This window comes from Dipteris shenzhenensis, chromosome 9 (assembly GCF_047967505.1).
Source record: "Dipteris shenzhenensis isolate YYH24624 ecotype China chromosome 9, Dip_SZ_1.0, whole genome shotgun sequence".
In the NCBI taxonomy this organism is placed as follows: domain Eukaryota; kingdom Viridiplantae; phylum Streptophyta; class Polypodiopsida; order Gleicheniales; family Dipteridaceae; genus Dipteris; species Dipteris shenzhenensis.
The window spans coordinates 28,048,292-28,073,935 of NC_141604.1; the positions used below are offsets into that span (position 1 = coordinate 28,048,292).

General features: G+C 40.8%; 1 protein-coding gene and 1 pseudogene across 2 annotated transcripts in view; one reads left to right on the forward strand and one right to left on the reverse strand.

Annotated features, from left to right (window-relative positions):
• Positions 1-6,058: 6,058 nt before the first annotated feature.
• The window catches only part of NRPC2 (nuclear RNA polymerase C2), a 188,620-nt gene continuing 169,034 nt past the window's right edge, over positions 6,059-25,644 (reverse strand). The window contains exons 31-38 of one of the 2 annotated variants that reach the window (XM_087378899.1): positions 10,383-10,508; positions 10,232-10,287; positions 10,073-10,143; positions 9,778-9,862; positions 9,576-9,679; positions 7,135-7,263; positions 6,499-6,565; positions 6,059-6,349 (exon numbers count right to left, since the gene is read on the reverse strand). In XM_087378899.1, the coding sequence (XP_087235025.1) occupies positions 6,515-6,565; positions 7,135-7,263; positions 9,576-9,679; positions 9,778-9,862; positions 10,073-10,143; positions 10,232-10,287; positions 10,383-10,508 (622 nt within the window). In that variant the 3' untranslated portion in view covers positions 6,059-6,349; positions 6,499-6,514. Of the gene's footprint in view, positions 6,350-6,482; positions 6,566-7,134; positions 7,264-9,575; positions 9,680-9,777; positions 9,863-10,072; positions 10,144-10,231; positions 10,288-10,382; positions 10,509-25,644 lie in introns of both variants that reach the window. The other variant, XM_087378900.1, reaches the window with a different exon arrangement.
• LOC147898462 (uncharacterized) lies at positions 15,003-25,428 on the forward strand (annotated as a pseudogene).

Genomic DNA, 25,644 nt, shown 5'->3' on the forward strand with positions numbered 1-25,644 from the left:
ATTTGTTATAAAGCTGGCCGAGTGTGATATTGTCAAGGAGAAAAAGATTGAACGAGTGACCATCACTTTAATGAATAGAGCTCTTGATCCCTCGATTACAACAACAGACTCAAAACACTTTAGTGTGCAATCAGAAAAGCACATTTGGTGGTTAGGCGCATTTGAGGTAAGCACACACTTGGATTGAAAGTAATTTTTTTAGAAGTATAATGTATTTTTTAATGTCTGAATCTTCAATAGTATTTTCAATGGCAGGATAAGATAGAGGATCGCCAAACTCTTGATTGGGTATTCCAATAAACAGAAATACCAGCTATTATTAAAGATCAAGTTCAAGAAGGGTATCTGCATGTTGGTGGCAAAGGTGATTTCCAAGTAGGCCCTTATTGCCATCACCCACAAACTTCAGTAGTGTTGTCGGATTGAAAAATGGAGGAGTAAAGTTACTGATTGAATATCTTGGGTAAATGCTTCCATCACATCATAAATCGATAAGCTATAAGCCTTCTATCCCCATGTTCTCTCTTTTGCATTGCACCTACTTGTTCACCCTTCCGTCATTTTTGCATAGGTGCATACTCTTCTTCTAAATCAATGTGGAGGTGGTAAAGTCTCTTCTTGCTCAGTGGCATGGTCGCATGTTGCCATTTTTTTTAGCGTCCCATTACTTCACATCCTTGTCAACTTTTATAAAACAAAGTGTTAGCAATGGACTTACTGCAATAAATCCATGTTAATATTTCGTGGGGATGTTTAAAATTTTTAAAAACAAAGAATGGCCACAGAATCTTACAGCTTACATAAGTCAACAACGATAAGTACATATTAGCCAAATAGCTAGGAAGTTCAAAAATTCTCAGAACACCTCAACAAAGTACTTGGACTAGCACACAAGCTAGCTCAACGAGTTTGTATGCTGGTTATTTCACTAGATGTAAAAGACCACTATTAGTTGATAGTGGTCACCAGTCCCATAGATCCTGAAGGGTGTCACACGGACTTTGATACAAGCCTATCATATCATCTAGTATTACCCTTGTAGTTCGTATGAAGACAATGTTTGTATCACTTACAATAAAATGTTACAAAATTCACATAAAAATAACCATTCTCTTTCTATGGGATTTATGGAATAATGGCAACATGTATATATAAATGCAACATGAGATCTAACCACTCTTTGCATGACTATAATCAACTCCTTTAAGAACCCTCCTAATAAAACCACAAGCAAATCCTGCAAAATGCTAAATGATGGCACATGCGGGTTACAAACAACACATTTTGTACAAGAATGGCAAAGATGCCTGCAGAAAAAAGTGATATGGCTCCTTGGACGTACATGCATTACCTTGACCGTCTCTTCAGTTCTCTAAACATTCTATGAGCAACAGGGGCATCTTCACACTAAGTCTTGATGTTATTCAGATAAAACCACCCTGTCCTTTGAAATAGAGTCCACCCATGTCACCAGTGAGGATAGAGAAAGTGTAAGATTTCTGTTTGGATTCAATATATTAAATAGAGACACATTCTCTTGTGCTAGACATCCAGAGGTGTGAATTAAGAATCTCTCGGTTACATGCATGATGGGGTAAGACTTTACTGTAACTCCCCCTTCATTCTCTTGTTACTTTATCAACTTTGGATCGTGAAGCTCCTCAAAAGACTTGTCCTTCATTCCTTGTGTATACAATTGCTAACTTTTAATAATGCTTGCTCAACAACTCTGTGTGTGTGTGTGTGTGTGTGTTGTCCTCTTCACCTCAGGGGAAGGGGGAAATTTTTTTGATTGATGGATGGCAAACTCCTCGCAAAGTGATCTCCTCCAGGCGACCTTTGCCTTCTCGAACTTGGAGTGGTGCATCCTCTCATGGGAAAACACCTGCTGAAAACTCTGGTGTTGGCTTGACCTGAGCTACTCTGACTGCAAATCGGACGTTGTTTCCTGAAGAAGTTGCTGCACTTTTGTCCTCTCCTCAGGCTGATGCTTCATCCCAAGGTAGAGACCCGGACATTGAGGTGGAAATGCAGACGTAGACAGCCTGTTAGTTGTTGTACACACCTGTCCCATAACTGTAAATATGCTTGATCATCTGAAGTGTGTTACTCTCAATGTACAGGCAATGTGTGATGGTCGCAAATGAAAACTAGTCTCGATGTATATCAGGCAATGGCAACCTGATATATTTGCTTTGCAAGAGCATAATCAGCATATGTATGCTGGTCAAATAGGCCATTTTGCTGGTTATGATATCTTCTATGCTAGAGAGCAGTCCTTTTTTGGTGTGGCTTTTTTGGTAAAGCACGACCTTCAACCTGTTGTGGCTCTCAATGATCGCCATGGTAGATGGATTATTGTTCAAGGGGAAATTTTTGAATTTGCATCGGTTTATGCCCCCCAATCTTCTCGTGATAGAGCTTTGATCTGGGCTGTCATGCATACTTATCCATGGCGACAACATGCCTTCATTTGTGGTGACTTTAATAATGCCCCTCAATCGGGTAACAACACCTCAAGCCACACTCATATGTTGGCTTCTGAAACACAGTCATGGTTTGATTTTTTGCTTCAATTGCGCCTGGTTGATCTCTGGAAGGAATTACAGCCCATGCTTCCAGGCTATACCTTTCAGCATAATGCTCAATCTTCTTATCGGGCACGCTTGGACAGATGGTATCAGATTGATCCACATCATTGTGATGCCTTTACTTGTTAAATTTGGGTTGATCATGCTTTCACACATTCGGATCATACTCCTCTTTGGTTGAGGCTTTCCTTACATGAATTTCCCACTGACAGATTGCCTTGCCGAAGGCTTTTGCTGATTAATAATAGTTATCTGGAGCATGTTGACTTTAAAGCCTTGGTCTCTGATGCTATTTAGTCTCTCTCATCAGATACACATTGGTTTGGGTTATGCCTGGCAGGCTTTTGTTGCTCGGATGCAAGCAATTATTAAGGATTGCAAGCCACAAGGGAGACTATAGCACATGCCAAATTTACTTGTGAGAGTTTGACTAAGCTTGCTCATCTTCGCCCTTTGTCTTTAGAGGAAAGCATGCTCTTATGTCAGGCTCAATTCTCTCTTCAATCCAATGATCACGGAAAGCTTGCTAAATGGGAAACCCAATCCAAACAATGGGCTTTTTGGATAAAGGCTGATCTTCCAAGGAATTTTTTAAGAGTTTATACTACAAAAGACAGCCTGCCAATATCTGTCGGATCCAAATGCCTGATGATTCTTGATCAACTTCTCGTTCAGAGCTTGCTGATTTATGTGTGCAGCACTTCCACTCATTTTGGGCATGTGGATACTCTTTCTCCTCGGGTCGTGTATGCACGTCAACTTCTTTTGCAGCATGTTTATCCAATTCTATCTGATGCTCAGGCTTTGGAACTTCAACATCCCTTCACTGAAAGGGAATTGTATGATGCACTGATATCCTGTGGCAGATGAAAATCTTCAGGATGGAATGGTCTCACTGTTGAATTCTTTCTTGCATTCTGGGATCTTCTTAAATTCACCTTGCTACAAATGGTAAATACAGCATGGCAAAATCAACAGATGCCTGTGTCATGAAAAAAGAGTCTTCTCAAGCTGATTCCAAAGAAGCAGCTATGTGATTCACTTGGTGATTGGAGGCCAATCACGCTCATCCCAACCATTTACAAGATCATTGCCAAAATGGTGGTTGATCGGATTAAAGGTTATTTTGCCAATGCTTATATTGGGATTGAATATGCCAAATACACGCAGCAAGATGTTCTAGGCTTGCAGGTAGATATTACAAAAGCCTTTCACACAATTCAATGGGATTTCATATCGCAAACTATGCAAGCTTTGTGGTTTGGACAAAAAATGCAGCTGGTTATTTACTGGCTTTACAGAGATAGCAATGCGGCTTGCATTCTTTCTGAGGATATCTCTGAAGAGTGGACTCTTCGTTGTTCGGTTCGCCAGGGATGCCCTCTCAATGCTTTACTGTATGTCATTACTACTCATCCTATGCTGCAATATATTGATCATCTTGTGGCTACATGATCACTTCATGGCTTGGAATTGAATGCTAATCGCAGCATGGTTGCTCAAGCTTATGTTGATGATTCTTTCTTTACCACAAAGAATACGCCCCATGATCTTGGTGCCTTAATGCAAGCCCTCTCTGTTTATGGTTTGGCAACTGGTCTTCATGTTAATTTTCAGAAGTCTAAGCTGCTCCCTTTGCATTCCAAAGACTGGCATAGACTATTATGGCTCGAGGATATCATTCCACCCACGTAGTTTGTTCGTCATCTTGGTTATCCTTTAGGATGGGAACTCACTCGCCGACAACAAACTGATTGGATTTTGACTAAGCTTCGAAAAAAGCTTGATTATTGAAAACTGACAACCTAACTTTTACACGTTCGTCTTCGAATAGTGCAGTCCATCGTTGTGGGGTATGTTCAATTTTACTTGCCATTGATCATGTTCACTAAGGAAGATCTTACATCTTTCATGTCTATCTTTATGGAAATCTTCTGGCCATTCAAACATGGCAGAAAAAGTCTCAGGCTGCTTTCGATGCATCACATTTGTTCTCCCAAGATGTATGGTGGATTGAACATCGCGAATATTCATGTGCATATTCTTGCCCACAGGGAAAAAATGTTACTGCAATTTCTACAAGGTGATCAACCTTGGGCTCTTATGATTAGGACTCTGGTCACTCATATCAATATTTTTTTGTTTGGTCATTGGCAACTCGATCAATGGAATTTCTTTTGTGGCTGCACTGATGGCACTTTGCATGTCTACCCTTTTGTCTCCTGCTTGCTTCTTGGACTGAAAGCATGTTCTTTCTCATCTGGATTGGAATGGATGGCAATCTTTTCTTGGGAATTCTTTGAGAGCTGAAAGCATTCACTGATCGAATGTCTTTCAGCCTCCGTTGGCTTTACAAGAACCTCGACGTTCCTACTTTGTCTCATTTAAAGGCATCACCTCGGTTGTTGGTGTTATAGATGATGCTGGTACTGTGCTCTCCTTTTCTCTGGCAGCCACTAGATATGGATTGGGCTCTCATTATCGTCCTTTGAGGTGACAAATTACTTCTATGCTTTCGCCTTTTGTTTTGATTCCTCCTTTGAAACTCCAGGACCAGCTAGAAGATTGAACTTTGACTTCTCCAAGGCCCTCTTCTCGTTCTTTGAGGCTATCTTTGATTACTGTACCTGCATTGTATAAAATCATTTTGCCTCAATTTTGGATTTTAGAGAGAGGTGATTCTGTTTGATGAATACATCGCCCAGCCAAGTGGTGGAGGAAAAGATAACAGCAACTTTAGGTCGATAAAGTACCGATTCGCAACAGGTTTCCTTTTGATTTTGATGAGTTCTTTTGGGAGTGTTTCCATCAAGACATCTATTAGCTCATCCATACATTGCTCCTGCACTTTGCCACAGACGTTCTACTTCTTCGGAGACTGTGCCTCACTTGTTTTGGCATTGTTCGTACTCTCATGAGTTTTTTTATCTGCTTCGACAACGCCTGCGAGCGAGATTCCCATCTGTTCCGTTTGGGAAGTTCCTCTGGCTATTTGGGTTTTATCCATCCAGACGGAGTTTCATCTTTTCTTTGTTTGGGTTCACTACTGGGCACTATGGACTTTATGGACATATAGGAATTGTAAAGTCTTTGGTGATCCTATTTTCTCTCTGTTTGGCTTTTTTAGGCGTTCTTTGCAGCAATCTTTCTTTGATTGCTTGCAGACCTCCTGCATAGATCATGAGGTTTTTTTGGCATATACTGAAATTTTCAGTTGATGTAATTGTAGCACCTTGTTTTGAGGTTGCTACTCATATAATATAATCAATCAAAGATTTCACCCAAAAAAAAGTGTGTGTGTGTGTGTGTAATTAAGTTTAGAGCATGTTGTATTGGTATAAACATGAAGCAGTCTAGGCACTGCATGAGCATGTGTTACAATGTACATTACATGTGTTGTTCATACGATAAAGAAAGAGCTTGGTGAGAGACATTACCTTAATTTTATTTATACCAAATTGGGAGGCCATGAGGAAGGTATACATTTACTGCTTTTACAAAATTTTCTGGAGGAGAAAGCTGTGTCTATAACTCAATTTCTATATACAGTGCCGATTCTAAAATGCTACAGAAGCTCTGTCTGTCTTTTATTTACAAGTGGATTCAATTTTTTGTAAGAGACAGCACACCCAGAACTCAGGGGGCTTTTAGATTCAATCAGGTAGCCCACAGTTCAGAAATGAAAAAAACCAACTCCAAGGGCCAAGAAGGTAGCCGTATGTTTCATTATAAGCAAGACCAGGCTGGCTGAATGGTACCTGCAAAAACATGAAAATCATCGATCAGATTTTGTGAAAGGAGCTAAGCTGCATGGGGGGACTTCAAAGTTCCAACGATAGCCACATAAAATGTCACTGCCCAAAATTTGGATATGCATGCGAGTAGAAGAACTCATGGTAGTGCATACATTTTGAAGCATGGTTTTAAGCCTCTGCTAGTTGAAGTCTAGGAACAATGTTCATAGATTGGAGTTCCTGCAGCCACATTTACAAAACATACTGAGATAATCAGAGGAACCAGAAGGATTACTGTAGAGACGTTACTAGGACCTACTCCATCCAGAATAGTAGTCAGCTAGAAAAATCAGTTTTGTACTCGAGAGTACGTGGGGATGTGAAGATCTTGATAGGTTTTATGTTTCCTGATAGCTTTTTTATTACCAGCTTCTCATCAGTCTTTGGCAGGTCCAATCAAGGTTGACAACAAGAATAAGCAAGAAAGCAGAGTATAATCGCCTTTCACTGTGAGCTTTGGCATAGGTATTTATCACAAGATTATAACATTTCAAGTCGGCCTAGATGTATTCTCTCATGAAACAATTATGCCAGGCTGCATCTGAAAGCTACGACCTCCAGCTCATCCTAAGCCCTTTAAATTTATCCTCTCCTGCCTCAAAATCAATGGCTAACACTGCTCAAAGAATAATGCGGCCTTTATTCGTTCCAACCACACTGAGCTGACACAAAAGTGGGCTTACCAGTATAAAGCACTGCTGATACACTTGATGAATTTAGAAAAAAGAAGAGGAGATGTTCAAATGTACCTGAAACAAAAGCTTGCATGCATAAGGCAGCTTCATAGTGGCGATACTTTCACCGCTTTTGCACATGGAGCAAAATCCCATCTTGAGTTTATAGTTGTAGTGACCTAGTAGACCACATTTAGTACACACCTGCAAACGATGTAAGGAGCATTGTCAAGATCCCTTTTCACATAATGATGTAAGCATGTGCAGATTACCATCTCCGCTTACAGTCTTACCTTTCTGGAGTGGGCATTTGTTCTATGTGCAAGAAATTTTCCAACAACAGCTAAGATTCACTTTCTTTTATTTTTGAAGTTATAATGACCCTCACTACTCCCCTACAGCAGGGTATGAGGTTAGATCAGACTAATTGTTGCAGTGATCGCTGCCTGCAGAACTGAAAGCACCTCCATGGTTCCCAATGCTGTTGAGTTTGAGCCAAATCGAGGTCCTGAGCGGGTTAACCACAAAAAAATTGAAACAGAGATTTTTGAGATTTTGTGATTCTCAAATGGCCTTTTCACTCTGATTGTTTGGAGTGCTGAGAAATTGCTGTGTAACAGTCAGCCTTGCCAGGGGAGCCCCTCCCAGCACCCCACCCAGCCTGCCCACCCACGCTCGACTACCATCTCTAATTAGCAAAAGAACACTCGAGTATACACCTGGATGGACATTACTGAAGCCCTTAAGATACCTTCCAATGTAGATACTGAACAGACAATGAAAAAATGGGCATAGCTACCATCGTCATCACGAAGTGCATACTAAGAAGCTTATGAACGTCCTTGCATTTTAAATAAAGCTCATCACATTTTAAGTTTCTAATATGAAAGCAAGTCCCATACCCCTGGGTCTTGGTAGCAGAAAAAATACATACTCATTTATAGAGAGAGATTCATACATAAGCACATGCTTAAATACAAACACGTACAAAGTTAGTCATCGATAAAATTCATAGACAAATCAAACTGCCACTTGACAAAGTAAAGCAAATTTCTGAATGATGATATGATTCATCCCCCACCTGTGTACATATCAATTAAGAGTTTCAAACACTACAGCATTTTGAAACTTTATAGGATTTTTCGAAATACAATTTCTTCAGAATACAGTCAGAATACATATCAGGGAGATAAATCTATGATCAAATCTCCCAGATATCTTTTCTGGGCTCCAGGTGACAGCATAATCTCTTGACTGGAGGCCTTCTTCCAAGAGTATATTGGCCAGCACTAGTTTCATTCATGTTTGTCATCTGTTTCTTTCTGTACTTGGACCTAATTTGTTCTCTCAGCTGGCTGTTCCAGCCGTACAAGTGAGCCAAAAGTGGTTTTATGCTCCCAAAAAAAAACTCGAAGATAGAATATTCAGGAGTCTTGGATCTACGTTCTTCTCTCTATCAATTCCTTCATCCATGTACTCTACAAAAAGTGGCTTCAAGATCTAAATCTCAATGGGAATTCATCATCTGATCAAAATGAACTCTGTCAACCCTAGTGGGGGATATGGCCTCATTCGTAACTCATCTTGTATCCAATGTTCTCTTCTAAACCCCCGACACTTTCTTTACACTTTTTAATATGATTGAATAGTTTTGTGATTTCCTTTTCATGCAAGTGTTCATTGTTTAAAATTTCTGAATTGTGTTCGAGACTCGAGTGAACAATTGTGTGATAACGTGAGATCTAATCATCTTCTGCAATACCCACATTAGGAGAGGTAACAGTGCATTCTTTGAATAAGCTGCATTATATTACATAGAAAGACTGTTATCCTAGAAATTCATGTGTGAGATTTTCATGTTATTTCTTTATATTTTTCTTGCAAATTTCAGCATAGTATGCTGAGTCTACCATTGTGCACAATCACAAACCTAGCAAACTAAGAGTTAATTGTCCTCTAATCGTTGCTTCACACATTGGCTTTAAGAGTTCAGAGATTTGATAGAAAGAACCCATTTAGAAGGCTTAGCAATATTTTGTCATAATCCAAGGTGTGATTTTGTATCATCAGAATGGTTGAACATCTCAGAATCCTGGCATAATGCCAATTTAAATCACCTATTCTCAAAGGTTAAGGATTATATATCACTTTTTCTATTGGAAAAATGGATTGAACTTTCTCAGAAACCATGGTATCGTCTCTTCACACAAATAGCATCTTTCAGGAAATATGGATACTTCTCAATTTTCCCCTTGCAGATAAGCATTATAAAACATGATTTCGTTCCTAAAACAAAACTTGTGTGTACAAAGGAGCTTTGAGGAGGTGATTAACAAATAAAAGAGCACTGTGAAGAAAACATTGGGAATTAATATAAACTCAAACCACCTGCACAACAAACTGATCACTTGATATCATCAAACGCTCAAGGAGCAACATACTAGAACCATATGCAATCAAACAGATAAAAGAGCACTGTAAAGAAAACATTGGGAATTAATATAAATTAAACCCACCTGAACAACAAACTGATCACTTGATATCATCAAGCGCTCAAGGAGCAACATACTAGAACCATATGCAATCAAACAGTCACGTTCCATCTCTCCAAGACGCAGACCTAACAGCATACAATAGCCCTAATTAGATTAATCCCAGTTTGCTACTATGAACTCCAAGGTAAGAATTTTGAAGTAAGCAACACGGATTGCCAAAAACCTCCTTCTCTGCTCCTTCCCTCAGTTGGTTGTCTTGTTAAAACCATTCTAGGTCCAGACGCCCGTGCATGCATTTTATCCAATACCTGCAAAACAATTTTAGAACAGACTCTCAGCAGCTTCTTGGAGGTTACTTACCACTTAAATTTTGACCTGCAAAGTTTGAGAAAAATGTGCTTCTTCTTTAAAATAGAATCTGCTATGATTGTAATGACGTAAAAAATTTGCAGGAAACCTCTCACCATCTCATTTCAAAAGTTCAAGATACAAATACAAATAAAAATATATATTCTTACCATATGTTTGAGCTTTTGATAGTAAATAGGTCCCATAAAAATGTATGATTGAAGTGGATTGCCTGTTATGCCTGCATTAAGGATTTCATATGCAACTTCAACAAATGTACATCTAAAGCAATGGCTGTAACCTTAAAGAGTTCAAGGGCAGGATACAACCTGAATATAAAAAGTCTTTACCACTGTAACTGAAACCATGCTTCACAAGTGTAGCACTGTTCATCCAGAAGAGAGAGCATTTCATGTAATCATTTCTGCTGATATGAAATGATGTCATCCTGGTGCATATAAAAACAGGTTTGCAACTCACCTAATGGCTTCTACAGTGTCAGCATGACCACTTGGTTCACCAAATGCACTACCATAATGAAACCTGCCACTGAGAACTCCAGCTTTTCCCCCAAGAAGCTCAATCATCTTCCCAATTGTCATGCGGCTGAAACATGGTAAAGAATTCAAAATGAAATTGATAATCTATAGAATCAAAACAGTATCATAGTGACATTGGCATGTACTTCTTCTTGACCCTTGTTGCAAAGATGTCTCTTTTTGCATCCTATTAAGTTCATATTCTTCAGTTCCTAGTAGCACAGGCTAGATTGTCTAGGCCTGCTGCCCTGTGGCATTTCCACCTCTTAAGGTTTTTAAAACACAACAGCACAGAGAGAACAATTTGTCATACAAGAACATGGTGGCATAGTTACTAGGGAACGGGAATGTTCCAGGAACGTTGAATGCTGGAATGGTAATGTATCAGGAAGAGGGAAGAGGGTAACAGGAACGGGAACGCCATGTCATATGATACATCACCAAATCACATGGAAATATACCAAAATATGAAAAGAAAACCACTTTTAGCAACTCCATTTCATCATTAAACTTTTAAAAAAACAGAAGACTTAGAAAACTGAAATCTACACGTTTGTGATGTGCATAATGCCATAGAAGTGCAGAATACTATAGTTCAGAGAGCATATGATATGCAAAATATCAATACAAAATAGGACTCAAGGCTCTCGAGTCAAGTACATGGTATACAGCCCTCATGGTCTTAAGGTGCATAGTAACAGAGGCATCTCCCTCATCTTGTTAAGCCTCATCATCCTGGTCCTAGGCCCCATCATCATCTTCATGGTTAGGAGCACCCACTGCTATATCAATGTCTAAATCTTCATTTGGTCAAAATCCAATATATGGTTCAGTAGCGCACTCTGCCCTAAACTTGTTAAGCAAACACAAGTTTGCATTAAGAAATACAAGATCATTTGACTTCTGAACCCCAAGCATTTTTTTTTCCCATGAAAGAGACTTCTATGAACCCCAAGCTTTTTGGATGCAATGCTTCCAAAATTGTTCCACAACCGCTCAACGGGCGAAGAGCTAGAGCCTAGCACCTTGGATGAATATACAAATGGCCAAACATTGCAACAAGGGAGCATCTACCCCATAGTCCTCCCACCAATGAATGGAGGAAATATTTGACTTGTCAGTCTGTGCATCCTCCAAACCAAACAACCCTTTTCCTTGCCTATAAAATAAGAGCTCCCCCCGCACTTCCATCCTATTTTCTGCACTTGAGACAAGTCGCCTAAATACCATCTCCCATCCTTGCGCCACCTTTGTATTTGTTTCTTGCCCCTTCCCTTGAAATTCCACATCGAAAAAAAAGGCTGCAGCCTCCAAAGGTGAATGCCATTCTAGCCACCGAGAGGTACCAAGTGCCCTCAACACCTTCCTCCAGGCATACCAAGCACCTATACTTCAAATGGTCTCAATTATCCTACCCATCCTTTCATACACCCTCCCAACACAAGAACTATCCCCATCAAGAAGCCTCAACATCAAAACAATAGGCTTTGTAACATGAAACAAGAGGCCAATGTCATCCCAAAAGACGTCATCTAAGACAATTGACTTAAGTCTCTGAGCCCCTGTAGAGTTACGTGCATGGCATGCATCCCACTCAAAAGATACAACAAGCTACCTCAATTGAGATTTCAGTAGTCAAGGATTCATGAAAGAAAAGATCAAGGAGTTCTAGATTCTTAAGGAGAAACCTCCATTTCAGCAATTATTCGAGGAGATGATGTCCTATCCAGGGTCAAAGCCACGAAAAGAAAAGGGAGACAAAGAACTTTCTTATACTTCTCCATCGAAAGAGTCTTCTACGCATTCTCCTTTCTGGAGGGAGAAATCACGGAGTCCTGCATCACGCCAGAAGCGTCAAACTTCAAGAAAACGAGGGAGGAGTCTGAAGCCACACGAGAGACGAAGTCGAAAGCACGGAAGGAGAACTCCTTGTTTAAGCCCATCTTCTTCTAGTTCTTCTTCATCTTCTTCTTCTTCCTCTTCCTCATCTTCTTCTAAATCTGTCACCACAATGTAAATATCTTAAGTCAAAGTACAGTTGACCATTTATCTAATCATAATTAAAGAGTTTTCATATGTGTTAATTATGGTCAAAGAATTGACTACGGTCAAAGATACTTGACTCTCGTCAAGTAAGCCTGACTTCGGTCGAGGAGACTTGGTTTATTACCAAGAGGGTTAACTACAGTTAACCAGAGAACCACAGAGTTGACTACGGTCAGCTCTGTGGTTGACTCTGGTCAATGAGACTTGGCATGCGCCAAGAGGGTTAATTACGGTTAACCAAGATGTGCCAACTTCGGTTGGAGAGTTGTGCCAACTTCGGTTGGAGAGACTTGATTATAATTAAGGCGCCTCGACCCTTGGTCAAAGCCCCTTAATTATGATCAAGAGCGTTGACTTCGGTCAACCAAAGAATAAATATATATTTTTATATTTGTTATGTGTGCACATGTGTTTAGTGGAGACGCCCACCGTGACTAGAATTAGTCGACAGTGTGTTATTTGCATGCAAAGCGCTAACAATTAATGGGTGCCATGGTGGTGCCCTTTAATTAATTGTTGCAGGTACTAGGAAGGGTTATTTTTCCTAAGTGCTACGGGAGCCTAATAAGAGTCTAGGAGGTGGTTCGCGTGACCAAGTGCTTCGAAGACTCCAGAGTTGCCCTTAGTGGCATGTAATTAGGAAAGTAATGTAGAAATTGACAAGTGGCTTGTTGCCAAGAAGGGGAGCCTGAGAGCTCATGTAATTGGAATTCACATTTGGATTTTGTATGCACAGCTTCCACGCTCAACTCTTGTACTCAGTTTTGAAGTAATAAAGTACCTTGGAGGGGTCGAGCCCGACATGTTGTCCTAGGCCCTAGCTGTTTGTAGAGTGAGGGAATGAGAGAGTTTGAGAGAGCAGAGTGAGCACAGGAAATTGATGCTGGCATTTGTCGTAGATTACATTGGTATCAGAGCGTAGGCTCTCTGTCTTCCCAGGCAGAGACGATCTGAGCAAGAGAGATTTTTGCAGAAGAGTAACGCATTATATACGATCGTCGGTCTCTAGATGGGAAGGAGAAGCGTGAGTAAGTCTTTCATTCCAGGACTTGTAAGATTGGTTGGGTATAGGAAGGCTTCCTCGAGCAACAGGCGTGATGGTGAACTGTTGAGCGATGCTCAGTGTCACCACAATGTAAATATCCTAACTCAAAGTACAGTTGACCATTTATTTGATCATAATTAAAGAGTTTTATATGTGTTAATTATGGTCAAAGAGTTATTTTAATGGTCAAAGGATTGACTACGGTCAAAGATACTTGACTCTAGTCAAGTAAACCTGACTTCGGTCAAGGAGACTTGGTTTATTACCAAGAGGGTTAACTGCGGTTAACCAGAGAACCACAGAGCTGGTCAGAGAGTGTTGACTTCTGCGATTACACGATCATTAATCGTTGCTAGTTACATTAGTATTAGAGCTTCGGTTTGTAATGTGCATAGTTCCCACGAGTAACTTGTTCAATGGCAAAATTCTAAAAATAAGTACTATAGCCTATGATGTAGCCAATACAAATCATGATCCATATTGGATCCAAAAATCTAACAAAAATCCTAGTGCAAGTGCAGTAGCATCATGCATGCCCCAAGAATCACTCCTCAGCATCATCGCAATCCATGGCATCATTTGTCTTCTCTGACTCATGAGTGTTAGCCTGAGATGAAGATAAGAGAGGATCTTGCTCCTATGGCTTTGCTGAAGTTGAAGCGATGGACCCCCCCCTCGATCTTTGCCTTTGAGAGCGGGTGGTGCGGGGGCCGTGACTAGAATTAGTCCACAGTGTGTTATTTGCATGCAAAGCGCTAACAATTAATGGATGCCATGGTGGTGCGCTTTAATTAATTGTTGTAGGTACTAGGAAGAATTATTTTTCCTAAGCGTAACGGGAGCCTGACAAGCATCTAGGAGGCGGTTCGTGTAACCGAGAGCTTTGAAGACTCCAGAATGGCCCTTAGTGGCATGTAATAGGACTTAATCTAGATTTTAGACAAGTGGCATGTTGCCAATTTGAAATGAGCTTGAAGCTCTTGTAATAAAGGGGATTTTTCACGTTTTGAGGGAGAGAGCACACCAGACAGCTCTACGCTGAACTTTTGTAACAAATTCTCCTCAAGTAATAAAATACCTTCGGGGGGGTCCAGCCCGACATGTTGTCCTGGGCCCTATTGTCTTTGTAGAGAGAGGGAGAGAGGGAGAGTGGAAAAGAAGTGTACTTGCTGGTTAATACGAAGGAAGTTACGTTCGCCATTATTGCTGCCTCTCAGAAGAGCGAGATGGGTTTCAAAGAGCGTGTGAGATTCAGTATGGTTTTATATTCAGTTTGGTTTTACTCAGGGCCTGGTGACGTGGACGGAGAGTTGGTGATAGAGAGGATAGTCCGACTGAATCGTGCATCAAACGGGGGGTTCCCAAGCAGCGTGAGAGCAAATGGGGCACCTTTTTTTGGATTGCGTTGGCAGTCCCATCATCCATTTGCGCAACGACGGAAAGCATTTGGCGACACCTTCACGAGGATACATGGCGCAGACCTGTTGTTTGACGGAGATACCAACGGGTAGACCTGAAAGGCGCCTGTCAGATGAGTTGAGGCGCCAAACGATGGGCGGTGTCAAGGTAATGAAGCTCTGATTGCGCGAATGCAGACCGGCGCGACGCGCGACGCTGTAAGCAAATCCATCGCCGTCTTCAGTCCAAGGATTAACCATAGGGTGACGTGACATACAGCCACGTAGGTCCAGCTGACGTGGCCGACATGTGTACAAAGCAGACATGGCAAACCTGACATGTGGCACTGACGTGGCAGGCAAGGCAAGCCTAAGGGATACTGACGTGGCAGTACACGTGGCAGCCAGCTTAGATGTTGACGTGGCAGGACACGTGACAGGTGACGTGGCGCCCACACGTGTGTGATTGACACGTGGCATCCAGTTAGCTGACCCTGGTTAGAGATCTGGTCAAAGGACAACCTAACTAGAATGTCTAATTAACTAGACTAGACTGGTCTAGTTAACCAGTTTGGTTCAGCCAGTGGCCAAGTTACAGACTAACTAGTTTGTCAATGTAACCAGACCAGAACAGGACTGATCTAGTTAGTGTAACCAGCCGGTTACTCATCCAGTTACTGTCCTTTTTTTTTATAAAAGAGAGTTGCAGAGACAGTTCTGGCCATCAGTTTTCACCTACCTGAGAGAGTATTTACTGTCAGAAAAAGAAGAAATCAGAGAAAATCAGAGATTTGCAGAAAAAGAATATGCATGCCTTTGTGCTCAAGAAACGATGAATCAGATGCATTCTGAGTGCTTTTTGCAGCAGCCAAAAAAGGGGCAATATAGTTGTTGATGCCTTGGCAACTTGGTGGGTATATGCCTTGAGTTGACAGCCTGGTACTGGCATAGATTGTGAATGCAAGACACCTCTTGTTGAGGTAATTTTTCTCTTTGAAAAGCAAAGGTTGCGTGCATCAGTTGCATACATAGTGTGTGTGAGAAACTTGCAGATCTCAGACGAGTTGCAAGAAAATGGCCCAATCACCTATCCAGTGGGATTCACAAGATAGGGATGCACATCCAAGACAAAGAAGTGTGCAGCAAAATCAGCAAGAATTTGAGCAAATGGTACGCACTCATATGCAAGAGATGGAAAATCTCATAAGGGATCCAAGAGCTCAGCATTTGTTTCAAGTAGAAAATATGCCTAATGCAGCTTATGATGTGCCGATGCCAGAGGCACACTCTCGTGTACAGCGAGAGAGAGAGAGATCTCATAGGGGATGGTCTCATAGTAGGAAGAGATAGAGGCATCATCACCGATCTCCCAATCCTTCATTGTCTACCTCGAGCTCAACTTCTGTATCTTCTTCTTTATCAGATAAACCATCCAGGAAAAGAAGGAAACACAAGAAGTCTAGGAAGAGTAAGTCTTCCAGAGAGACCAAGGAATTCAAAGAGGAAGGTAATTCTGTCAAGTTTATGACCTATAATGGACAATATGGTCATACAGACAAAGCATTGCAGTTCATCAGGTAGTTTGATGCTGCATTCAATATAGAAAAGTTTTCAGAATCCTCCAAGTTAAGAATGGTCAGTTTGCACTTGACAGCGACAGCTAGTGCATGGTGGAGTGCACAGTCCACAGATGGGTCAGCCCCAAAGAGGTGGAAGGACTTCAAGAAAGCCTTCTATCAGCAGTTTATGCCTAAACAGTTTCGAGATCACGTTCTTCAAGATTGGGACAGTTTGCATATGGATGTAGGAGATATAGTGGATGTGTACAACCAAAAGTTTTGGGATGCTTATTTGCAGGTTGCACCTTTTCAAAAGATCTCCAAAGGAACCCAAATGAGAAAGTACAGAGTAGGTCTCAGTCCAAGAATTCAGGTAGTAGTGAATGCTTTGGGGGCAAAGAACATTCAAGACCTTATGCATTCAGCTTCAGTAGCTAGTCTTGTGCCATTACAAGATCCATCCATAGTACTATCCTTGCATGCAGAACGTGCTGAAAGGAAGAAAACTGATTTTTTAAAATCATAAAAGAAAGAGTATCCCAAGGTTGAAAAGAAAGGGTTTCAACCTTAGAAGCCGAGGGGTACTCAGTTTTCAAGGTTATATAAAGGCAAATCCTCATTCACTCCTGAACAAATAGCTGAATTCCGTAGAGATGGGAAATGCTTTAAAGGGGCATATAGCTGCCCAGTGCCCTGAGAAGCCTTCGGGTTCTAAGGAGCAGAAAAAGCCACAAGTTACACCAAGGCCAATGGTGGGAGCAGTCCCAGATGTTTTGGGTAGTACCTCAGACCCAAAGGAAAAAGAGCTTTTGCTATCATGGGGAAAGATAACAGATCAGCAAGCATTAATCCTATTTGATACAGGGTCTACAAACAATTTCATATCTGAAGATTTAGCCCTCAGATTAGGGGTAAAAGCTGAAGAACTAGGCAGAGCTCTTGATGTTGATCAAATGTTCCAAGGGAATCCAGTGCAAGTTACTCCTTTGATTGGAAAGCTTCGTGTCCATGTGCAGAGCTATGTAGATCAGGAGGAATTCTTAATCTCTCCTCTCAAGCAGCATGATATTGTACTTGGTACACCGTCGTTCCATCAAAAGGAAGTAACAATAGAATCCTGAGAGGGTGCTGAGTTTTATCCATAGGGGAAAAAACCAGCGTTTAGTTGCCAGGAATAAAGGGGAGACTATCCCCATTGTATCTGATGATACATGTGGTAAAGCAATAAAGTCTGCAATTTCCGTATACATGGTTTTTGTCAAAGAAAAAGAGAATGATATGCATGCTGAAATGAATGATGCAGACAAAGATAAATTTCAGTTTCTTGTAAACTTTAAAGATTGCTTTTCCGATGCTTTGCCAGGGGAGTTACCCCCAGAGAGACCAGAGGATCATTAGAGAGAGTTAATGCCTGGTAGTGAGCCACCAAATAGACCACCTTATAGAGTCAGTGCGACTCAGAGAGAGGAGATTATGGCTCAGGTGCAAGACTTGTTGTCCAAAGGGTTGATTCAGCCCAACTCGTCTCCTTTTTGCTCACCAGTACTTTTAGTATAGAAGAAAGATGGTTCTTTTCGAATGTGCATTGATTATCCTGCATTGAATAAGATGACCATCAAAAATAGATTTTCGATACCACACATAGATGATGTGCTTGATCAGCTCAAAGGAGCAACAGTTTTCAGCAGGATAGACTTGAAGAGTGGCTATCATCAAGTCAGGATACAACCACAAGATATGCATAAGACAGCTTTTCGCACTACATTCGGGTTGTATGAATACTCAGTGATGCCTTTTGGGTTGACAAATGCTCCAGCCACATTCAATATGAAAATACAAAACTCACCCAAGTGGGACAACCACGTCTTTCGAAAATACGTCATGAAATCAATCTGCTACTCAAACTCCAACATGAAACTAGACACGAAATCATTGGCATGCTCCTCTTACGTCTTGGACATCTGCCCTAGTAAACCACGGATGTTCATTATGGCACTAAGGCTTTTAAACATGGCTGCTCTGGTGGGCCAATCATGCACTTTTTTTACCAAGTTCTTTAGCCAAGAACGTCGCACATGCCACAAGCAAAGATATATGTCCACACCAAATACATGCATGCATACGACGTGTGCAATGTTATTGTCCCATCTTTTAATACCATGTACATAATACCACCGGGTCATTCATTTGAGCTGATGGATCACATCTTCAAAACGTACAGGCATTTCACGGGTACTACTTTGATGATATCCTAGTCTTTTCAAAGACAAAAGAAGAGCACAGGGAACATCTTGCTTTGGTATTTCAAGAACTTCGAAATAATCAACTTTTTGCCAATAGCAAGAAAAGTGAATTCTTTTTGGAAGAGATCCATTATCTGGGACATATAATATCCAAGAATGGGATACAGATGGATCCTGCAAAGATCCAAGCCATCCAAGAATGGCCTGAGTTGAAAACTGTGCATGAAGTCCGTAGTTTTTTGGGACTTTGCTCCTACTATAGGAGATTCATCAGGCATTTTGCTGATATCGCAACAACATTACATGACCTTACTAAGAAAAATGCAGCCTTCACATGGGGAATATCACAAAAGAAAGCATTCAATACACTCAAGGAGAAGTTGACTATAGAGCCTATTCTTGTAGTCCTGGATCTTTATCAACCTCTTGATGTTGATTGCGATGCTTGTGGAGAGTGTGTTGGGGCTGCATTACATCAAAATATGGACATGTGGTAGCATACGAGAGCTGAAGATTGCATGATGCTAAAAGATATCTGGGAATCTATGAAAAAGAATTGTTGGCTATAGTTCATGCTGTGAACACATGGAAGCACTATCTTTTGGGTGCAGATTTTATTGTTAAAACAGACCACCAAAGTCTGAGATATTTTCTAACTCAGACAAAACTTTCCGAGAAGCATATGAAATGGGCAAATATGGTGTCAATGTATCATTTTCAGATTGTCCATACCCCAGGAATTTGAAACAGAGTGGCAGATGCCTTGCCCCGAAGACCCCAGGTCAACAATGTGACTATTGCTTATCATTAGGACCTAGAAGGCATGAGGGAGCAATATGCTAATGATGCAGATTTTGGCGAGATTTTACAGCAAATGCAACAGGAGCAGTCCACCAGTTACTATTCCTTGAAAGATGGGTATCTAATGAAAGATGACTGCCTATGCATCACCCAGGAGATGAGGAAAAAGATTTTGGAGGAATGCCATGCACCTCCCTATGCTGGACATAGAGGAATTACAGCAACAACTCTAGCACTAGAGAGGTATTTCTTTTGGCCAGGGATGCAGAAAGATATACATCAGTTTGTTACTGAATGCCTTACGTGTCAGAAAATGAAGTATGATAGACGGAAGGCACCTAGCCTAACAACATTGGATATGCTGAAATGCTACGTGGGTGACCAAGGTTCAGACTGGGAAAAGTACCTACCATTAGTAGAGTTTGCTTACAGTAATACAGTACACAGCTCTACAGGGAAAGCCCCCTTTGAAGTCATCTATGGAAAGGTGATTCTGCCACCTATCCTGAGGACCAAGGATGAAATATTTGCAGCTGATCAGTTTGTGAGAGACCTCCAGACAGCTTACAGCCAAGTCCGGACAGCAATTGAAAGGTCTCAAGAGAAGCATAAAAGAGCTGCAAATAAGCATAGGAGACAATTAGATCTCAAGGAAGGTTTTTGGGTACTTTTAAAGTTCGAGAAAGCTAGGCTCTGTAAGTTCAAAGGCAAACAGAAAGTGTATGCAAAGTTATCTCCTAGGTACTATGGCCCTTTCAGCGTTACAGAAAGAATAAATGAGGTTGCATACAGGTTGGCATTGCCAAAGCATTGGAGGATTCACAATGCATTCCTTGTGAGTCTTCTAAAGAAATTCCAGGGGCAAGAGCCTACAGAGCCAATATCAAAGGATCCACCAGAAGTGGATGAGCTGGAGGAGATTCTTCAACCAGAGCAGCTCGTGTACCATACCATACGCAAAGGCCCTCAAGGCAAAGAATTTTACAGGTACCTTGTAAAATTCAAGAACTATACGGCAGTAGATGCCAAGTGGATGGATGAAGACATGTTGTCCGATCATCCACAGCTTTTGGATGTTTACAAAGAAGCTTTTCAATTCAAGTCAACTGAATAGAAGCCAAGGGGATGTCACCACAATGTAAATATCTTAAGTCAAAGTACATTTGACCATTTATCTGATCATAATTAAAGAGTTTTCATATGTATTAATTATGGTCAAAGAGTTCTTTTAATGGTCAAAGAATTGACTACGATCAAAGATACTTGACTTTGGTCAAGTAAGCCTGACTTCAGTCGGGGAGACTTGGTTTATTACCAAGAGGGTTAACTACGGTTAGCCAGAGAACCACAGAGCTGACTACGGTCAGAGAGTGTTGACTCCGGTCAACGAGACTTGGCATGCGCCAAGAGGGTTAATTACGGTTAACCAAGATGTTCCAACTTCGATTGGAGAGTTGTGCCAACTTCGGTTGGAGAGACTTGACTATAATTAAGGCGCCTCGACCCTTGGTCAAAGCCCCTTAATTATGATCAATAGCGTTGACTTCGGTCAACCAAAGAATAAATATATTTTTTTATATTTGTTATGTGTGCACATGTGTTCAGTGGGAACGCCCACTGTGACTAGAATTAGTCCACAATGCGTTATTTGCATGCAAAGCACTAACAATTAATGGATGCCATGGTGGTGCGCTTTAATTAATTGTTGCAGGTACTAGGAAGGGTTATTTTTCCTAAAAGCTACGGGAGCCTAACAAGAGTCTAGGAGGCAGTTCGCGTGACCAAGTGCTTCGAAGACTCTAGAGTTGCCCTTAGTGGCATGTAATTAGGAAAGTAATGTAGAAATTGACAAGTGGCTTGTTGCCAAGAAGGGGAGCCTGAGAGCTCATGTAATTGGAATTCACATTTGGATTTTGTATGAATAGCTTCCACGCTGAACTCTTGTACTCAGTTTTCTCTCAAGTAATAAAGTACCTTCGGGGGGGTCCAGCCTGACATGTTGTCCTAGGCCCTAGCTGTTTGCAGAGTGAGGGAATGAGAGAGTTTGAGAGAGCAGAGTGAGGGCAGGAAATTGATGCTGGCGTTTGTCGTAGATTACAAAATCCCGATGACGCTCCCGTCATAAGTGCAGAATCTTCCTAGGGAGTTATTTCTTCTTTCCTATTAAAAGAATTAACACTAGTCTGTAACTAAACTGTAACTAAACACTGTAACTAAACAGGACATAAATGTGTCCTTTTTGGTTTTCAAGTTTGTTTTCTTATGGTTTGAACCTCTATCCAATGTAAATATCCTTCAAGCCATATATTGTTGACTTCTTCAAGAACATCTGAAAAATACTTATATAGATAAAAAGCTATGACATATACCTTTGTAAGACTAGAATAAGTCCAATCATACAAATTTAGAATTTTTTGTTGTTCTATAGATCAAAAATCTACAAAGAAAATAAAAGAGAAAATGAAAGAGAAGAAAAAAGAGGTAAACAAAAACTTTTATGAAAAGCAAAAGGAAGACATACTTAGCAAGCAAAGCAACACTTATGTCGTCACCAGTGCCCAAGCATAAGCAGCTATACTGGGTTTCTAAAGACCCGCGGAGTCTCTTGGGCAAACCCAGTGCTTGCTAAAATACGTCAAATAAACAAAAGAGAATGAAAACAAGAAATAAAGAAGAAACGAAGCAGGTGACAACTTACAAGGCCTCCATTTTCTTAACAACAATTGCATGGTTGCTATTTGGACTCGTTAGAACTGCTGGCTAAACAAAATTCAATCTAAGCTCTTGGTGTATAAAGAATCTGAAAATGAAACATGGACAGGAAATTTGCCCACTTCATCTGCTTTTCGGAAATCTTGGTCTGAGTCAGGAAATACTTGAGACTTTGGTGGTTAGTCTTGACCGTAAAATCAGCTCCAAGAAGATAATGCTTCCAAATAGTTAGAGCATGAATAACTGCTAACATCTCTTTCTCATAAACACTGAGAAACATCTCTGCACCACGCAGCCTCCGGCTTTCATAAGCAATGACTGGGCCTTCTTGATGAAGAGCAGCTCCGACACATTCTCCACATGCATCGCAGTCCACATCAAACGGTTTCTGTAAATCTGGAACAATGAGAATGGGCTCAGTTGTTAACTTTTCTTTGAGAGCATTAAAGGCTATCTTTTGTCTTTCTCCCCACCTGAAGACTACGTTTTTCTTGGTCAAATCATGTAAGGGGCCGGCTATGTCAGCAAAGTGTCTGATGAAGCATCTGTAATAAGAACAAAGTCCAAGAAAACTGTGTATTTCATGTAACCGAGGTGAGCTCTGGCCATTTCTGTATAGCTCTTATTTTAGTTGGATCCATTCGAATCCCTTCGTTGGAAATAATGTGTCCAAGATAATAAATCTCGTCAAGAAAGAATTCACTCTTTTTGGCATTTATAAAAAGCTTATGATTTCTGAGTTCTTGAAACACAGTAGCCAAGTGCTTTTTGTGCTCTTCTTCTGTCTTAGAAAAGACCAAAATGTCATGAAAGAAAGTACCTGTAAAGTGTCTGTGGGATCTGAAAATTCTGTCCATCATTCGATTGAAAGTAGCCGGCTCGTTGGTAAGTCCAAAAGGCATCACCAGAAACTCATGAAGTCCAAAAGTAGTCTGAAAAGCTGTCTTGTGGACATCTTGGGGCTGAATCCTTATCTGATGATATCCGCTTTTAAAATCAATGCGGCTGAAAATAGAGGCTCCTTTCAATCTGTCCAAAATATTGTCTATGCGAGGGATTGGAAACCGGTTCTTGACTGTCATTTTATTAAGAGCTCTATAATCCACACACATGCTATAAGAGCCATCCTTCTTTTGAACTAAGAGCACTGGAAAACAGAAGGGGGAAGAACTGGGATTGATAAGTCCCTTTGCGAGCAAATCCTGTAATTGTGCCATAATTTCTTCGATCTGGGTTGCGCTCACACGGTAAGGTGGCTGATTTGGAGGCTCACTTCCTGGAAGGAGCTCAATGACATGATCTTCACGCCGTTCTGGAGGAAGCTCTTCTGGTAAAGAATCTGAAAAGCAATCTTTGAAAGATTCTTCAAACTCAAATCTTTCTTTTTCCAATGGACTTATTTCCACTTAGGGTTCACCCTCTTTTTCTTTAACAAAAGCCATGCATGCAGAAATTGCAGATTTTATTAACTTGGCAATGGAAATATTTGATACAACTGGAATGGTCTCGCCTTTTCCTTTCGCCAAGATTTTGTGTTGCTTTTTTCGATGCTCAAAACTGAGAGTTCTTGCTTTAAAATCCTTTCTATGAAACCCTGGCATACCCAAAATTGCATCATAATGCTTGAGAGGTGAAACATAAAACTCCTCATGGTCCACATAATCCTGTACATGACAGAGTTGCAGATGCTTTATCCAAAAGGCATAAAGCGAATAATGTCACCATAGCATACCATCGGGACTTAGAGGCCATGAAAGAGCTCTACTTGTAGGATCCAGACTTCAGAGAGATCATGAGAAATATTCAGCAAGGAGTATCATCCAATCAGTATACATTGAAAGACGGGTTTCTCATGAAAGATGATCACCTTTGTGTGACTCAAGATATGCGAGCCAAAGTTTTAGAAGAATGTCATGCTCCTCCTTATGCAGGGCATCGAGGCATTTTGTCTACTACTCAGGCCATTGAGAGATATTTCTTTTGGCCAGGGATGCAGAAAGACATTCATAAGTTTGTAACAAAATGTCTTACGTGCCAAAAGGTAAAGTATGACAAGCACAAGACCCCAGGACTTCTCATGCCACTGCCCATACCACAGGGAGCATGGGAAAGTATTGCTATGGATTTCATCTTTGATCTTCCTAGATCCGGAAAAGGGAATGCTGGAATATGGACTATCATTGATAGGTTCAGCAAGCAGGCCCATTTCATTCCAATAAGAAAAACCATTAAGGCAAACCACATGGCCAGATTGTTTTTGGCACAGATCTTCAAGCACCATGGGATGCCTAAGTCGATTGTTAGTGATCGAGACCCCAGGATGACTAGTTTATTCTGGAGAGCATTATTTGATAATATGGGGACGAAGTTGGACTTTTCATCCTCAGATTGACGGACAAAGTGAGATTTCCAATTCCACGGTATTGGATCTTCTCAAGTGTTATGCTTCCGAGCAAAAGATCGAATGGGAAAAGCATCTTCCTCTTGTGGAATTTGCATACAATAACATTGTTCATAGTTCCATTGGAAAAGCTCCATTCCAAGTTATTTATGGAAAGGTGATTTTGCCACCTATTCTCAGAACAAATGATGAGATATTTGCAGCCGATCAGTATGTCTTAGACTAAGAACCAGCTTTCTCTCACATTCGGACAGCAATTGAAAGATCTCAACACAAACAAGAGAAGACAGCAGATAAGCACCGGAGGGAGTAAACCTCCAAGAAGGAGATTGGGTATTACTAAAGTTTGAAAAAGCACGTCTCAGGAAGATGAAAGGAAAAGAGAAAGTATATCCCAAGTTGTCTCCAAGATATTACGGGCCATTTCGGGTTAGTGAGCCCATAAACGAAGTCGCTTTTCGACTAGAGCTGCCCGAGACTTGGAAGATTCACAATGCTTTTAATGTGAGTCTTCTAAAGAAGTATCAAGGACCAAAACCCATAGAACCAGTTCAAGAAGAGCCACGTAAGGTGGAAGAGATGGAGGAGATTCTCCAACCATAACAAATTGTATATCATACAAAAAAGAAAGGACCCTCAGGCAAGGTGATCCGTAGATACCTTGTCAAGTTTAAGAACTATTCGGCACTTGATGCCAAGTGGGTAGATGAGGACTACTTCTCAGAGTATCCTCAAGTTTTACAGTTGTATCAAGAAGCTTTTCAGTTCAGGACAACTGTTTAGAAGCCGAGGGGATGTCACCAATTGGGGCTTCTCCCAAGAAAATAAAGAATAATCTTTATTAGAATTGACTTTGGTCAAAGAATGGTTAAGTTAATTAACCAAGAATAAGTTTTATTGTTTTACTTTTGCTTTGCATCATTAAAAAAAGAACTGTGGGACGCCCACAAGGGACTAGAAATAGTCCAAGAACTAGAATGCATGCATTAGACTAACCTT